The sequence below is a fragment of the Erpetoichthys calabaricus genome, chromosome 2 (assembly GCF_900747795.2).
Source record: "Erpetoichthys calabaricus chromosome 2, fErpCal1.3, whole genome shotgun sequence".
In the NCBI taxonomy this organism is placed as follows: domain Eukaryota; kingdom Metazoa; phylum Chordata; class Cladistia; order Polypteriformes; family Polypteridae; genus Erpetoichthys; species Erpetoichthys calabaricus.
This window is the reverse complement of record NC_041395.2, coordinates 155,364,703-155,383,032: the sequence shown is the minus strand read 5'-3', so window position 1 is coordinate 155,383,032 and position 18,330 is coordinate 155,364,703. Positions and strand designations below refer to the sequence as shown.

Genomic DNA, 18,330 nt, shown 5'->3' with positions numbered 1-18,330 from the left:
CCCCAAGAGCGCAGAGATGACTCATCCGAGAGGTCACAAAAGACCCCAGGACAACGTCTAAAGAACTGCCTCAATTAAGGTCAGTGTTCACGACTCCACCATAAGAAAGAGACTGGGCAAAAACAGCCTGCATGGCAGATTTCCAAGACGCAAACCACTGTTAAGCAAAAAGAACATTAGGGCTCGTCTCAATTTTGCTAAGAAACATCTCAATGATTGCCAAGACTTTTGGGAAAATACCTTGTGGACTGATGAGACAAAAGTTGAACTTTTTGGAAGGCAAATGTCCCGTTACATCTGGCGTAAAAGGAACACAGCATTTCAGAAAAAGAACATCATACCAACAGTAAAATATGGTGATGGTAGTGTGATGGTCTGGGGTTGTTTTGCTGCTTCAGGACCTGGAAGGCTTGCTGTGATAGATGGAACCATGAATTCTACTGTCTACCAAAAAATCCTGAAGGAGAATGTCCGGCCATCTGTTCGTCAACTCAACCTGAAGCGATCTTGGGTGCTGCAACAGGACAATGACCCAAAACACACCAGCAAATTCACCTCTGAATGGCTGAAGAAAAACAAAATGAAGACTTTGGAGTGGCCTAGTCAAAGTCCTGACCTGAATCCAATTGAGATGCTATGGCATGACCTTAAAAAGGCGGTTCATGCTAGAAAACCCTCAAATAAAGCTGAATTACAACAATTTTGCAAAGATGAGTGGACCAAAATTCCTCCAGAGCGCTGTAATAGACTCATTGCAAGTTATCGCAAACGCTTGATTGCAGTTATTGCTGCTAAGGGTGGCCCAACCAGTTATTAGGTTCAGGGGGCAATTACTTTTTCACACAGGGCCATGTAGGTTTGGATTTTTTTTTCTCCCTAAATAATAAAACCACCATTTACAAACTGCATTTTGTGTTTACTTGTGTTATATTTGACTAATGGTTAAATGTGTTTGATGATCAGAAACATTTTGTGTGACAAACATGCAAAAGAATAAGAAATCAGGAAGGGGGCAAATAGTTTTTCACACCACTGTATATATATATATATATATATATATATATATATATATATATATATATATATATATATATATATATATATACACAGTGCATCCCCAGATTTGTGCCTCGAGACAATCCTGTCTCGGAGGTCTACAGACAATTCCTTTGACTTCATGCTTGGTTTGTGCTCTGACGTGAACTGTCAACTGTGGGACCTTATATAGACAGTGTGTGCCTTTCCAAATCATGTCCAATCAACTGAGTTTACCACTGGTAGACTCCAATTAAGCTGCAGAAACATCTCAAGGATGATCAGGGGAAACAGGATGCACCTGAGCTCAATTTTGAGCTTCATGGCAAAGGCTGTGAATACTTATGTACATGTGATTTCTCAGTTTTTTTATTTTTAATAAATTTGCAAAAACCTCAAGTAAACTTTTTTCACGTTGTCATTATGGGGTGTTGTGTGTAGAATTCTGAGGAAAAAAATGAATTTAATCCATTTTGGAATAAGGCTGTAACATAACAAAATGTGGAAAAAGTGATGCGCTGTGAATACTTTCCGGATGCACTGTATATATATATATATATATATATATATATATATATATATATATTGTAACAGATGAAGTGTGGAGCCACCTCTTGAACCCTCAGGTACCACTCTTCAGACCAGGTGAAAGTATAATAATAATTCTTTTTATTATAATACAGTGCACCAAGCACTCTCCTCCCCACACTCATAAACACCAATACAAAACTCTCTCTCCTCCTCGCCCAGACACTTAGCCCACCTTCCTCCCAGCTCAGCTCGAATGTCTGGGCTTACCCATAGTCCTTTTATAGCCCCTGACCCGGAAGTGGTTCTAAGCACAACCCACAAGTCCATTTCCTTCCGGGTCAGGGCAAACAGTCCTCCTCTTCATCCCGGGAGCACGTCACTTCCTCGAGTCACGTGACTGACATGCACTCCCGGGTTATAGGGCATACAAGAGTCCACTAGCCCCTTCACAGCGACTCCTGGCGGCCCCCAAGGTATCCAGCAGGGCTGTGTATAGAAACTACAAAGTCCATGAGGCCCTGCTGGAACTCGGGGCACCAATATGCTGTCCGGAGGGCTCCTCCTAGCGGCCTGGGGGTGAGGGCCGGACTGGAAAGCCGGCAATCCTCCACAATATATATATATATATATATATATATATATATATATATATATATATATATATATACACAGTGGAACCTCTAGATACGAGTTTAATTCATTCCAGCACTGAGCTTGTATAGCGAATTTCTCGTATCTAGAACAAACGTCCCCATTGAAAATAATGGAAATCCAGTTAATCCGTTCCGCATCCCAAATATATTAACATAAAAATCAATTTTCCTAACAAATAACACTGATAAATTATATATACTGTAGTCTACCTTTAATAAATAACACTGGTAAATAATATAACTGATTATTAAAAGAATCAAAACAGGTGTCCAAAGTGCAGTAGAGCATTCAATAAATCTTTAATCCTTAAAACAGTTGTGAAGTGGAGGTTTAAAGTACATAAGAATAACAATCCTTTAACATGAGGTTAAAACGTCAACAGGAAGCAGTCTTCAAAAAACAGATGACAATCCCCGGTGCTTCTTCTCTGTTAGCGTCTCACCTGCTTCTCCCATGCGGGCTCTGCAACAGGCAAGACACTTAATGCAGCTGACCTTCTCTACACCGTCCTGCTTCAGCTGTTTGGCTCGCCTGTTCAGCTACACGCGAGCCTGTACTCGCTCGCTCTCTCGCACCGACTTCCTACTGCTGCGGATTCCTGCCTCCTCCTGCAACCTCTGTTCTCTCCTCTCCTCTCTTTTCTTTTCTTTTACTTCTTCTCCCCCTTAACCGGCTCGCGCTTCTCTATATATGCGGGGAAGACATGGCAGCTGCTAGGGTTACCAATTTTAATACAAAAAAATAAGGGACGCATACATATTGATTCAAAACGGGACGCGCAATTTCATTCTCAAATACTGGACGATTCCGTATTTTAAAGGACGGGTGGCAACCCTGCCCAGCCCATCAGCCACAGGACAAATCATGGATGTGGGCAGTTTCCCACCTGTGCACTTAGGTGAGAAACGCAGACACCGCAGATCGCCCTGCGGCTCGCTACAGATACCACGCCCCCTCGCTAAGCCGCGAGCTATACCCACAGCCTGGCTCGTGGCTCGTTACGTGAGCCAATGCTCGTATTTAGATCTGAATTTTTCGCTCATACTTTCCTCGTATTTTGAATTTCTCGTATATAGAGGTGATCATATCTCGAGGTTCCACTGTATATATATATATAGCATTTTTAATGTAGGTAGATCATTTCGACCTGGTCATTTTAAAAGTAGCTTGCAAGCCGAAAAAGTGTGGGCACCTCTGCCTTACATTATTCATTGTGACTGGATTGTCTGTATTCTTGCCTCAACCTGTCCTTGCACTTCTGATGAAATTTCTCATGGGCATCTACCTCTTCCTTTCTGTGATTGTCATTTCTTTGCATCTTTCCTTTTCAGCTGCATGATTACAAAATGCTTTTTAAACTATTAAAATATCAAGTCCAATGTTTTTTGTTTATGAAATAACTTAAAATGTTTCTCTAAGAATTGTTAAATTAGCCTAATGTAACCTGGCAATTAATTTTCACCTCCGAGAATAATATCTCCAAATCAAATTTTGAAAGTTTCAAGGTCCATATTGCGCTTTTTTCAACTGCATTACTAGTAGCTCTTTCTGTTTGTCCTCTCTGTAAAATATTCCCTAACACTTTTTTCTTTTGTGTTACCATGATACACATTAGAGAACGTATTTGAACGTAACATTTGACAGCAGTTTTACATTCAGTGTGTAATTACTTTTAACTGATCTTTTTTAATTAGCCGATATTTTCCCCTTCTGTTATTCTGCCTTCAAAAAAAGCAGTACTATGAGAAAATTATTTATAAGATATTAAGATTTTTTTACATAGCTTTAAATATTAACTCTGTTTTGTCCTTTTTTAATTCCCCTTTTTGCTGTGGTGTTTTCTTTCCAAGTACGGACAATTAATGATCAGCGAAGTGGACACAGGTGCAAATGACACTGAACGCTTAATGGCCGCAGGTGCTTGAGTGTTACTCACTTGTGTACTTTTTAGCAAATATTGGCTTAACACTGACAAAGCTGAACACTAACAAAGAGACAAAGATTAAACAGCAAGATAAAAAAGAATGAATCCATCCTTGCCTGCCACACATAATTGAATGCTACAGGTACATTCATTTGCCGTTTAGTATAACCTGTGTAAATTTCATGAGTATCATAATAAAACACAGAAACTGGGAAATGACAGCTTTCTTAGTTAATAGAGGAGTCCATTTAAAGAAGTTGGGACAAAATCCTGCAGCCACATGGGTGCCCCAAAACTGAACTTAAAAACTCTGGATTTATCTATCTGTGACTGTTTTTACTATGGTCTTTTAATATTCACACTTTTCTCATGATGATGATGATGATTATTTATTATTATTATTATTAATAATAACAATACTACTAATAATAATAATGAGTATTTTTAATTATTTATTCATTCATTCATTTACTTATTTATTTTGGATTTGTACTGACGTGGTTTGACTGTATAGGGGAGTATTTGTGAGTGTACCCCAAAATCTTTTAGCCTCTTATCTAATAATGGTTCATGCCATATGCCCATTGCTATCTGGTTAAGGTTCTCTGTGACCTTGTACCAGAAGAGTCACAATAAGAAAATGAATAGGTAAAAGGTTGACTGACAACACTAAAAGTCAGTGATGCATTGAACTGGCTTCACAACCTATGTTTTCAGAATAGGATCTGGTGACACTGCCCAGAAAATGATGGTTATAGAAGATGTAAAGTGTGGATGAAAGAATAGAACACATCTTTATATTTTTTTTTCATGTTTCTTCTTTTATTCTTTTCATGTTTACCACATTTGATAATCTTCATTTCAGTGTGCAACAATGTTATATGAACATTGAATATAATAACATGCCATTTGCTTAATTGAGTTCATGGTCATGTTAGCCATAGCTTGTTAAAACAGCACTGGGAAAATTTAGGAATTGACTCTGGGTGGGATCCATCAAAGTGTCAGTTTATAGTCTCCTAATAACCTTAGGCAGGTTAAATAAAAGCTATCAGTGTGAGAAATCCCTGTGCAGACATGAAAAGAAAGTCCACACTGTGATCCACCATAAGATTCAAACCTAGGATGCTTAATCCTTAACCAATTTATTGCAGTGCTTTACTATTATCTATAGTAATTATTTAATATGAAGTGAATATTGAATATAGTTATTGATAATGATAATAGTTCTGAATTTTGTTCTACATAAAGAATATTTTAACTGCATAGATACTAGGGTCATTTGTCTTTCTGATTCATGGGGAGTTAGAATTTGGTGTTTGGAAAATTTCTAGCTTTAATTGGAAAGAATGTCCAATTTTCCTAGTCTAAATTTAAAATATTCAACAGTAATGCTAGTGAACCTTTTTATTTTCTGAATTTTTGCAGGCAGTCATAGAGCAGGCTTAGCTGAAAGATCATCTCAATGCATGGCAGGCAACAAAGGCATATTAAATAGAATTTGAAAGCTATTTCCACATTGTTGGACTATTACAACATTTAAAACTCACTCCTGAGGTTCAGTTACTGCCTGTAATCTAACAGTACAATTTAGGAATTCTTTTATATAAAATATGGGTGATCTGTAATCTAATAGACTGGTGTAATGTTAAGGGCACACAACTGCTGTACAAATACCAATTGGACATTTAGGGTTATTAGGAGAGCATCATTTAGTATTTAAGGACATTGCAGAACACCAGGGTTTGTATTACCTTGATCAGATAGCTATAATTAATGTGTACTGAGACCAGTAAGAAGAAACCGAAACAACAAGAACTTTTTTCCTTATGTTTTCCTTGTCCTTTCTTTAATGTTCTTTCCTGCTTATACTCATTTTTATAGACTGCACAACAAAAAACTGTTTTTGCTTAAATGTCCCTTGCCATGATCTGGCTTGTGTTTCATTTTTTTTTTTGTTTTTGTCAAACAACATTTTAGGGATTTCAGAGGTTGAGAAATCCATCATCACATTTCTAAATTCTTGTGATTCTTTCTTTGATTTTAAAAAGTATTGGACCCTAAAATGTGGAGTATTTGTCTTTGTAGACAGAGTTGGAGTGGTGCTTCTGTCGTTTTCGTGTGGTGATGAGGCCTGATGTTTTTTAAGCATTCCTGTAACACCCAGAATCTTTCTTGCAGGAATTGTTGCAGTCCTCTTCTGTGGTATTACACAAGCCCATTACACCTACAACAACCTTTCAGAAGAATCCAAAGCAATAACCAAACAGGTACAGTTGCTGAATTTTATACTGACATAGAGGCAGTTTAGAGAGCTTTTTCAGTTGGTGTTCTTGTTTTATTTTTGTTTGTTTTTTTTCAACTACAAATTCTGCTTAGCAGTTAGTGGTTTGGCTTTTAAGAAAAATTATTTTACCTCTTGTTGGTTTCTTGATTGTTTAATGAAGCTTATTCCTGTATTTACACAAAAAATAATTGTTTTATTTTGCAAAAGTAATGCATTATTTGACAATAATAATGTTATTTTTCAAAAATATTGAGTTATTTTATCACATTATTTTTAAAAGATATTGCCTGCTTACTGCTGGTAGGAATAAGCTTACTTCTGTAGTTTACAGTAAAACTACCAATCATCTAGTCCTCTTCGGGTCCTAAATGTACATACAATAAACAACAAGTAACACATTTTATTTTGTTATAAAATAAGCTCACTTTGTGAGAACTAGATGATTGTTAGTTGCTATATTTCCTAAAATTTTATATTATGATTGGATGATTCTTTCATTTTTTGTGCACTTTTCTAAAGTAACCATTGTCTTCTAGGTGGCTTGTTTTGGGTTTTCAGATCCAAGGAATTCATTTCTGCAGTTTGTTTCTTACCTAAAGGCTTTATTAGAAAGTTCATTATTTTTCTTGCTGTTGTTTGGCACCATTTTGTTTGGGCAAAGAGAGCCAGTAGTTTATTGATTTCATGTCATCCATTTTCTAGGTGGTATTTCCCGTAATTTACCAGGACATTGCGAAGATGATGTCATCGACGTGACTATTTAAGGATCGCCCTTTTTAGTTCTACTTTAACTAAAATGGGATAAAAACCTGTGAACTCTTTATCAGTTGTTACTTTAACACTAGAATCCCTGAAGTCTACAAAAAAACTCGTAATCCCGGGCCACCTTAAATTCCTTTGCACCTCTCCATCAGCATCTTTTGTTTTGCAAATGTGTTGATCAGCACAAGCAGCAAACAGCCTGCTTTCCCATCCCCCTGCCCCCGACAGAGCTGAGGTCAGTCACAAAATTCTCAGAGCTCAGGACTCTTTACCTGGCAGCAAAGTGCCTGGAATTGTGTAGGGTAAATAATATATCATTATTTGAAATACATACATTTCATGTGTGTTTCATGTCTACAACAATCTGTGTAAGTGTAGGATGTCAGGAACTGCTGAACACATAGCTAAAATAGAAACCTTTTCCATGTTATACTAATAATGGCATGAAGTATACAATGTGTGAAGACTTTAGTCTAAATATCAAATAAAAATGTGCTTTTATTCGAGAATATAACCAAAGAAAATAAAATCATTCGATTTACATGTTGCTGTCAATGAGTTAAAAACTCAAGCTCAAATGTCAATTGATTGAAAGTTGATATGTATTCTTGGATGGTGCAGAGGTAAGAACTGCTGCTTTATAAACCCAAGGTTCAAGACCGGGTGCTCTGAGTTTTAAATTAGTGAATTGCTATTATTATTATTTTTACAATAATTTAATAAAACATACATTTGATTTGAGTCTGTAACACCCCGTGTAAATTTTGGCTACTTGTAAAAGATAGTGCTTGTTTTTTTATTATTTAGTTTTATTCTGTCAGTGACGTTAACATGCTCCGACAAACTTTCCTCTCCCTCACTAAGTTGATGGCATTTTTCTCCATTCTCTTCACAAGAGCAGTGATGACCACAGTTGGTGCTGTGGCTGATGCCTGCTCAGAACGATTTATTGTTCCGACAATCAAAGATACAATGTCCCCTGACCGCTATCAGACAACCATGCGGCATTTGCACTTTGACAACAAAGACACCCATGCAGAACATGTGAAAAACGACAGATTTGCTGTGATCTCGGAAATCTGGCAATGTTTTGTTGAGAACTGTGTTTTGAGTTACCACCCAGGGCAAAGACTTTCCGAGTCTGTGGTTATAAAGCTTATGAAGCCGTTTCTGGACAAAGGCAGAACTGTAACAACAGACAGCTTCTTCACAGTGCTTTCACTGGCTAATAGACTGCTGCACCGCAGCACAACTCTGCTTGGTACCATAAGTAAAATGGGATTTCTACCTGCAGCTAATGTCACTCCAGTATGCGAGCAATTTGCCACGCTAGTGTTTAGATCTGCCAGTGCCATGCTGACGATGTGTGTGCCTAAAAAGAAGAAGCGTTTGATTTCAGTCTATAACAGCTGGTGTAAAGTTTTGCTACCTGTAAAAGATATCGCTAAAGGCATATAAGCAGACACACAAATGCTGGTGAATCATGTCTTCTTGGTATCTTGTTGTCACTTGAATTTTTTGTTATTCAGTTTCATTCTTGAATAAAGGCACACTTATTTCGTTATACCTTTGCGAAAGTATTAATTTTATATTCCGGTAACCACTTGAATGAGATCAAATCTGTCTCTGTCTCTCTCGCACACACACACTCATTCATACATGAAAACATCACTATTTGAAAATGCTATGCAATTTGAACGTGAGTTGTCATTTGAACATGTTTTTTTTTCAGTCTTGCCTGTACTCCTTGTTATGGTTCATGATACTGAAAATGCAGACAGACTTCTTACAGTACATACAGTATACATTACATTTGGACTAAAGTCTTCACACATTATACACTTCATGTTATTATTAGTATATATTATATATATTAGTATAAATGTTTTCTATTTTAGCTATGTGTTCAGCAGTTCCTGTCATCCTACACTTACACAGATCGTTGCAGACATGGTACACACATGAAATTCCAAATAAAGATATATTATTTACCCTATACAACTCCAGGCACCTCACTGCCTGATAAAAGAAACCTGAGCTCTGAGAATTTTGTAACGGACTCAGCTCCGTCGGTGGGAGGATGGGATAGCAGGCTGCTTGTGCTGATTGACACATTTACAAAACAAAAGACACTGATGGAGAGGTGCACAGGAATTTAAGGTGGCCCCAGATTATGAGTTTTTTCATAGGTTTCAGGGATTCTAGTATTAACCTCTCTGACTCAAAAAGAGCTCTTTCTTTCTAACTTTTGACTATGATTTCGGTTTCCCCTTATTGTTTTGATGAAAGATAGGATTGCCTTCTGGTTAACAAAACATTGTGCATCTCTGACTAAATTTTCTCTTCTAATCCTTTTCAAGACTCTTTCTGTTTAGTTCAGGCAGTATATAAAACTCAGACAACTAAAAACATAGTGTGCTTGCTTTTTAATATAACTGTATATAAAACCATTTCATAAGTCACAATGAAAATGCCATTATTGTAGCTACTGTACAAATGACAACATAAGTGACACCCACTTTAGGAATTAAACAAGCACTGGCTAGAAAAAATACACCTTACAGGTTCAGAGATAAATTTGTGGATGTTGGTTTGGTTTTACACTGAATTTCTCAACTTTCTCACGTCTCCTCAAATGCCACCACATAACTCCATCCTCATAATTGTTTCTTTTATTACATGTCGGAGGAATTTGGATCTGCCAAGCAGTGACTTTTAGTAGTATTTGTGAGATATTGCTATATTAGAGCAAATGCTTAAGCACGATATTTCAAATTATTTGTTCAAGTGCATACCTATTGATCTTTCTCTTTGAAAGACTGAAACCATCCAAGGAAACTTTGCTGACACATTCATATTTCATAGTTCATCTCAGGTCTCACTAGCCTTTTCTTATCAAGTCTATTTTTTTTAAAATGACCTGTGAAATCAATTCACCTTACTGACTATGGTAAATATTACTTTTCAATGGAAACATTCCCTAAAACAATCAATTTATTAATGTCAACATATCTTAAAGTGTTGTGGCCATTTAGTGCAAATACAGTATAAATCATTCAGCTGTTTGGTTTATCCAGCTTACTAGTAAAATGAGACAAGGGAAAGCCCACACACATCCAGCATTGTCATTTTTGTAAGGTGTATGTGGTCAGTGCCTGTTAGGTTAGTGTATAAATAATGCAGAACATGAGATGACTACGTTAAATTAAAAAAATATTGATTAGAGAGGCATTTTGGAATATTTATTTGCTCATTGACAGAAACTTACCAGTCAGCTTAAAATGAAGACTGTTTCTAGGCTCAATTATTAACATTTTGGTTAGAAATTTTAAAATGTAGTCACTTGACACAAGGTAACATGCAAGGATGTTCTCTCCCTTTTAGCCCTAAAGCACTAGAAATCTAAAGTCTAGAGCAGGCATTGTCCAAACTTTGGAGAAGACACAGAATATTTAATTTGAGGGCCTTACATTAAAGTATCGCTCAGTCTTAGCAAAACCAATTTAAGTCAGAACTCTTCGCTACTGCATTTAAAAAAGTAGATATCACTCTAATTACATCAAATATAATTTTATTGTCTCATTTTTAGAAAAATGTTCTACGAACTGATGGAAATGTATTTATTTTATCTGCAGTGTGCTCAGTCCTAGTTGGAAAAGCTCTCAAAATATGCAACAGTCCTTGTCCTGTTTCATACCAGGAATTACTTAACCACTTTCAACGTTTAGTATGTGTTTGTGTAAAGTAGGTTTGCCCTTTTGCTTCATAGTGAGCTGACTTTGTGTGCTAATACAATGAATGGCGGATGATTTGGATGAAAAGGTTCAGTTGCAACATTTCCTGCAGATGCTTTTCCAGGGCATGAGTGAAACAGACTAATAATTAATATTCTCAAGTCTACTGTAATTAGGGTTATAGCCTACAACTTCCACAAGCCAGTAATTTTCTAATTTCACCAATACACCAAATATTGTTTTCCCCAGATATCTAATGTTTTCATTCTCCAGTCTTTAAATCAGTGAACTATAAGAAAATAAAAAGCAACTTATTTTATTTTTCTTCCAGATGGTGTGGACTGGTGTTTTTCTTTATTTTTCCCAGTCTATCTCTCACTTTCTTGGGAGAGCATGCATGTCAACAGCTATTTTATTTTATCACTAGCTGCACTATTTGTCTGTGTTGAAATCTAAGTAATCAACGCAGACCTCAGCGTTAACATTTGCAGTGCACCATGCAATGCGTACATCACTGTTATATGCCATTTGGTATGGAATTTCATAAAAATTAATTGTTATTGTTTATGATGCGCCATCTTTTGAAATGATAGCAACCAGATAGACACACAGAGAGACGCACAAATACTGAGTCTTTTATTCATATGGATGTTTTGATAATTTGGATCTTAAGGCAGTGACAGTGTGTGGTTCAGATAGTTAACAGAGAGGCTAAAATGAAAAGAAGCAGTATTCAAAACATTTAACTATAGACTAACAGGAATTTAAAACCAGAAAGACAATGCCAAAATGAATATATGTACTTCATTATGTACACTTGAAACATTCACAACCAAATGATCCTGGACATGCTGGAGAACCACAACTGCTGACCTCCTTGAGAGTAGAACTTTTGGACTAGATAACTTACCAATGGTCAGATTTGTGCAAGCTCAAAGAGCAATGGGAGAAGATAACAACCAGAGGATCAAGAGCACCTCAATTAACTGATGCATTCATCTTTGTCAATGTCAATTTATTTATAGAGTGCATTTAACACAACATCAATAATGCTGTAGCCAAAGTGCTTTACAGTAAGTTGAAACAAACGAACTATGAGGAGGGGACCATCAGTATCACTGAAGACAACAGAAAGCTAGAGAACAGAAATGCATCTTCAATCTAGTTTTAAACAGTTTAATTGAAGGAGACCCCTTAACGTATTAAGGTAAAAAATTCCACAGACAAGGTGCAGCAGCTGCAGAAGCCCTGTCCCCTTTTAGTTTTGCACTTCTTCTTCTTCTTCTTTGATCCCTAGCTGGCATTGGGTCTGGATCGGCTCCTAAGCCCATACGCTGCTGTGGGTGCCAATGGTTGTCGGATCTCCTTCACAACTCGTTTCCATGCAGGACGATCGTTGGCGGTTGTTCTGGCCTCGTCGAGATTTATTCTGTGATTTCTGATGTCATCTTCGACCTGTTTTAACCATGTTTTCTTCGGTGCCGTTCGTTGGATTCGCCACTGGATGGGTCGTTCACGCCAGAGGAGTTTGTGTGGTAGTTGGCTCACGTCCATTCGACATACATGGCCAAACCATCATAGTCGACGTGTTTGAATTTATTCCTCTATTGGCGGTTGGTTGTCACATCTCCGTCGGATGTCCTCATTTCGAAGGCGGTCTTGGAGTGATACTCGTAATATCTGCCGGAGGCAATGCATCTGGCAAACTTCGAGTTTGTTGAGGTCCGCCTTGAGCACCGTCCACGTTTCGGATCCATAGAGTAGAATCGGCAGGATCAGCGTCCGGAAAAGGTGGATTTTGGTCGGAATGGAAATATTGGTTCGCTTCCACAAGCACCACTTTAGAGAAGCGAATGCTGTGGTTGCTTGACCTATTCGACTGTGGATCTCCGCCGTGGACGCGAGTTTCTTCTGTTCGATCAGTGAGCCAAGGTATTTGAACTGCTGAACTTGCTGTATTTGGATGCCGTCGAGGTGGACATTGGCAGGCAATCCATCTGTTGTCAGCACCTTCGTCTTTTCAGTGTTTATCTTCAATCCATATGACTGGGCGGCGCGGGCAATCTTGTAGAGAGCGTCCGTGGCTTCGGCGTCATCCTCAGCCAGCACACTGCTGTCATCTGCAAACATTAGATCTGTCACGGTGCCATTTTCATCGAACTGGACTCCGCGTCTGCCCCCGAAGACTTTCCTCATAATGGCGTCGAGTACGATGTTGAAGAGCAGCGGTGAGGTGACGTCTCCCTGGCGAACTCCAGTGCGAATGGAGAGTTCAGTCGACAGCTTGTTTCGGATGCGTATTTGGCTTGATGACCCATTGTAATTGTCCCGCAGTAGCTTGATGACTTTTGGTGGGATGTGCTCGGTCTCCAGCGTCATCCAAAGTGCTGGCCAATCGATGCAGTCGAACGCGGATCGAAAGTCAATAAAGACGATGACCGTCCATTTCCCACATCGAATTCGCTCCTCCATAACCTGGCGAAGGCTGAATATCTGGTCACAGCAACCGCGGCGAGGCCTGAAGCCGGCTTGCTCCTCGCGGCTCGTTTGTTCGCGATGCTTCTGCAGGCGTGATTGGATTACTTTCATGAAGACTTTTCCAACAATCGAGAGCAGACTGTAGTTTTGGCATTCTCGGTTGTCGCCTTTCTTGAAGATTGGGATAATGATGGCCTTCTTCCACGTTCCACGTTCTTGGAATCGTCTCCGTACGCCAAATGTTTTGCAGAAGCAGGTGCACTCGTTGGAGGAGAACATCACCACCAGCCTTGATCAATTCCGCGGTGATCGCATCCACACCAGGTTCTTCACCATTTTTCAAAGTCCGGATGGCCATCTAAACCTCCGCCAGGGTCGGTTCATCATCGGACATTGGGGTCTCTGGTGCCTTGATGAGTGGCACCTCTGCTAGTGGTCCTTGTGGTGGGTCGTGGTTGTACAGTGTCTCGAAGAACTCCTTCCAACGCTGTAACCGCTCAGTCGATGATCGTACGAAGGTGCCATCGGCTTTTCGGACGTTGTCGTTCTTTGATTTGGTTTTTCCACTCAGGCGTCGGAGCGTTCGATAAATCATGTGGTACTCGTGCTTTGAGGCCGCTTCTTCCAAGTCGGCCGCTACTTGGTTCCAGTAAGCCTCGCGTTCTTCCTTCATTCGACGTCGGACGTCCTTGTTGAGCTGACGATATCGCTCAAAGTCGACCAGCTTTACACTTTTTCATTCATCTACCATATCGAGGCATTCATCGGATATCCATGGCTGTGTTCGGCGGCGTGTGGGAGGACATAGTTCTTTGGCGCTTTCGACGTTGACGTCTTCGGATGACACCAATGCTGTGAAACGGTTGGATAATGCTATTTGAAATTCCGCCTTGCGAGCGGGATCCGACAAGCATTTCCAGTCAAGCTTTGCCGATGGGCACGATTTGCATTTGGCTCTTTGCAGTCGAAGTTTGACCATGGCGCGCACAAGATAGTGTTCTGATCCACAGTCCGGGCCACGCATTGAACGGACATCCTTGAGTGATGATCGGAAACGGGAGTTGATCAGGATGTAGTCCAACATCGCCGAGTCGTCACCTGTTGGATTTTGCCATGTGAGTTGATGCTTCTTTGGATGTTGAAATTGGGTGTTTCCAATGATAAATTTGTTGGTGTTGGCGAAGGACAAGAGGCGCAAACCGTTGTCATTGATTACACCATGTCCAAAACGACCCATCGTGCTCTCCCACCCAGTCCGATCGGCGTCAATGTGGGCGTTGAAATCTCCAGCCAGTATAATCAATTCGGTCTGTGGGATCGAATCCAACGTGTGTTGTAGTTGGTTGTAGAAATCATCCTTGGCCGGGTCTGGGTTTGTCTCGGTTGGTGCGTAGATGGTGACGAGGTGGGTTTTGATGGTGCCCTTGATGGTGAGCACTGCAAGACGATTAGAGATCGGCTGGTATGCAACGACGCTATTGACTGCGTGATGGGCAACCATGAATCCGACTCCTGCTTCTCGCTTTTCTCCACCCGAGTAGTAGAGTACCATCTGGTCGTCGATGAGTGGTGGTTCGACGACCATCTGCCCTGATCCTATGAGTCGTAGTTCAGATAAAGCTGCGATGTCGATTTTGCAGCTCAGCAGTTCTTTGGCAATGATTTCTTTTTGGCCGACGTGATGACCACTTTGAACATTCCACACGGCGATTCGTATTTCCATTTTTGGCGTGATGATCTTTCGGTTTCTTCGGCCAGTATCCCATTTTTCACCAGCCTCCTGGTTCCCCAATACTGGCGCATCGGCTGCCCCGGATGCGGTAGCATTAAACGAAGAATTTCATTCGGAACTGACCATTGGTTTTGTGCCTATTTTCCCTGGTCTCCTGGTTCTGGTCACTTCGGCAGGGCGACCACCTTCCTCCTTTTTCAGCCGGGCTTAGGACCGTCCTTGGCGGAGTTTTGCACTTAGTACGAGTGACCACATGAAACAACTGACCGGTGGATCTAAGCTCTCTGGAGAGCTGGTATTTAACACACAATGCAGATAAATGGGCAGCAGCATACCCATGTAATGATTTAAAATTTTAAAAATAATTCTAAAGCTGACTGGCAGCCAGTGTAAAGAGGCTAACATTGGAGATACAGAGGCAAACTTTTTTGCCCCAACCAAAAAACGACCAGCAGCATTCTGAACCAACTGCAACCTGCGTATCAGGAATTTTCTGATCCCAGGATACAATGAGTTACAGTAATCAAGCTGAGACAAGATAAAAGCATCTCAAGATCCATAGGAGATTAAAAAAGGCTTAACCTTGGCTAAAAACAGAAGCTGGAAAAATCAACTCTTGACCACAGAATTAATCAGTTTTTCAAAATGTGAGGTTACTATCAAAAATAACCCCAAGTTGAGGTTTGCAAAAGTCCATGAAAGAGCCAAGAAGTTCAAAACTAATTTGAGCTTTGTCTGCAGATCCAACTATGAACATGTCTGTTTTATTTTGATATAGCCTACTGTAGATCGAGAAAATTGTCAGCCATCCAGATTCTTAGTTCTTCAAGACAATTGTGCAACCGAGTCATTGCAGAATTGCACACAGGAATATAAGCATGTGTGTCATCAGTATAAAAGTGAAAAGAAACATTAAACTTCCTAAAAATATCTCTTATAGGATGAAGATATATAGGGAATAAAATAGGACCCAAAATGGACCCCTGAGGAACACCACTTTTAACAGGAGCAGTAGATGATAAAGAGGAATTGAAACTCACTGAAAGTATCTATCAGAGATGACCTGAACCAGAGCAGCACCTTTAAGCCCCACCAGATGCTCAAGCTGCAACAGCAAGATCTCATAATCAATAGTGTGAATAGCTGCAGAAAGGCCTAGAAAGACAAGTACTTCTGCCCCATTCAAGTCGATAATAAGAAAGATGTCATTAAGTACTTCCAGGAGGGCCGTCTTAGCTCTATGATAACACCTAAAGCCAGAATGGTAGATCTCAAATAAATTATTGTAGTTGAGATGATCGATCAATTGATCATAATTAATTCTTTCTAACCTTTTGGCCGAAAAAGACAATTGAGAAATCAGGTAAAAATTAGCTAACACTGCAGGATCCATCTTTCCAATGGGGTTTTCCCAGCAGACTCTGACATGGATTGTATATTGAATGATTTTTTAATTCAAGCTAAGTACAAAATTGTATTGTTTTTTTTTTTTTTTTTTTTTTTTTTTTTTGTTATTGCGGTAGATATATTTTGACCTTTGGGACTTTGAGTATAAGTAGAACTGCCTTCCCACATTGTCTTTTCCAGTGCAGAATCTTGTCTGCTAATGCTACCTGATAAAATAAATAAATAATCAAAAAGGCATAAATAATCTGAATAAAAGGTAGCACAGATATTGTGGAACATTGATAAACTGTCAGAAGAAATCGACATACTGTATGTCTGTAGTTCTGATCACTGAACTGCTGATGCTGCTGGGCTGGTTTGAGTGATAACTGGTCGATCATGCTCAGGCTTTGGTTGTCCAGTGTCATTAAGACAGCCTAATAAGTAATAGTCTTCATTATATTCAGCAAACAATGCTGTGCTTTCACTGCCCTTTAATAAGAGGTATAGTACTTTACAAAGAGCCACTAGTTTAGTAACAAAACAAATCCATGAATCTAACTTCTGGTTTTCCTTCTTCCCTTTTGGTGATTGAGATGGAGCTGTTGTATATGACAGTACACAAGCAATTCATGTGAATGGGCTCAAAGTTTAAACTGAATTTCATCATTGTCAGTATATGTAAACACTCTGGCCTGAGCACTTTTCTGGTGGTTATCACTTTTCTAAGCCACATTGATATCAAAGAGTAGCTGTAGACAACACATTCCAGTGAATTCATGTGGTATGTGAACTTTCTCTTTCCCTCAGGCGTAGAATGAGGACATGGATACATGTCTGGAAACTTTGCTGTGGAGACACAGAGCAAAGATTATCTTCAATCACAGCACTGTTCTTGACTTGGCAAACCCAACTATTTTGCTTTACCATCCCAATTCATGCTTGAATTGGCAAAAAAACAAAATGTTCCCCTTTCCCCGAGGTTGCTATGCAACAGCTGGCATGAATCAGAACATAGATCATAAGATGCCATAGGACAATTTTTTTAGCTTGCTGATTACAGTATCTTCATTTGAAACAAAAATATAATTCTATTGATTGTGACTAATGTTCTGGGAGCACTCTTTTAAAGTGTCTTGGTGGGGATTTTCTGATAAAATGAGCACACATAATGCTTCGTGAGGAAGCAGAGATTGTAAGTCAGCATCTACAGTTGTGCTTGAAAGTTTGTGAACCCTTTAGAATTTTCTATATTTTTGCATAAATATGACCTAAAACATCATCAGATTTTCACTCCAGTCCTAAAGGTAGATAAAGAGAAACCAGTTAAACAAATGAGACAAAAATATTATACTTGGTCATTTATTTATTAAGGAAAATGATCGAATATTACATATTTGTGAGTGGCAAAAGTATGTGAACCTTTGCTTTCAGTATCTGGTGTGACCCCCCCTTTGCAGCAATAACTGCGGTAACTGTTGATCAGTCCTGCATACCGGCTTAGAAGAATTTGAGCCCATTCCTCTGTACAGAACAACTCTGGGATGTTGGTGGGTTTCCTCACATTAACTGCTTGCTTCATGTCCTTCCACAACATTTCAATTAGATTAAGGTCAGGACTTTGACTTGGCCATTCCAAAACATTAACTTTATTCTTATTTAACCATTCTTTGGTAGAACGACTTGTGTGCTTAGGGTCGTTGTCTTGCTTCTCTTGAGATTCAGTTCATGGACAGATGTCCTGACATTTTCCTTTAGAATTCTCTGATATAATTCAGAATTCATTGTTCCATCAATGAAGGCAAGC

General features: G+C 39.2%; 1 protein-coding gene across 2 annotated transcripts in view; it reads left to right on the top strand.

The window, feature by feature from the left end:
• LOC114643509 (sodium/hydrogen exchanger 9) overlaps positions 1-18,330 on the top strand; it is a 518,850-nt gene that overhangs the window by 207,761 nt on the left and 292,759 nt on the right. For both annotated transcript variants that reach the window (XM_051922914.1, XM_051922913.1), the window contains exon 9: positions 6,326-6,414. In XM_051922914.1, the coding sequence (XP_051778874.1) occupies positions 6,326-6,414 (89 nt within the window). The remainder of the gene's footprint in view (positions 1-6,325; positions 6,415-18,330) is intronic.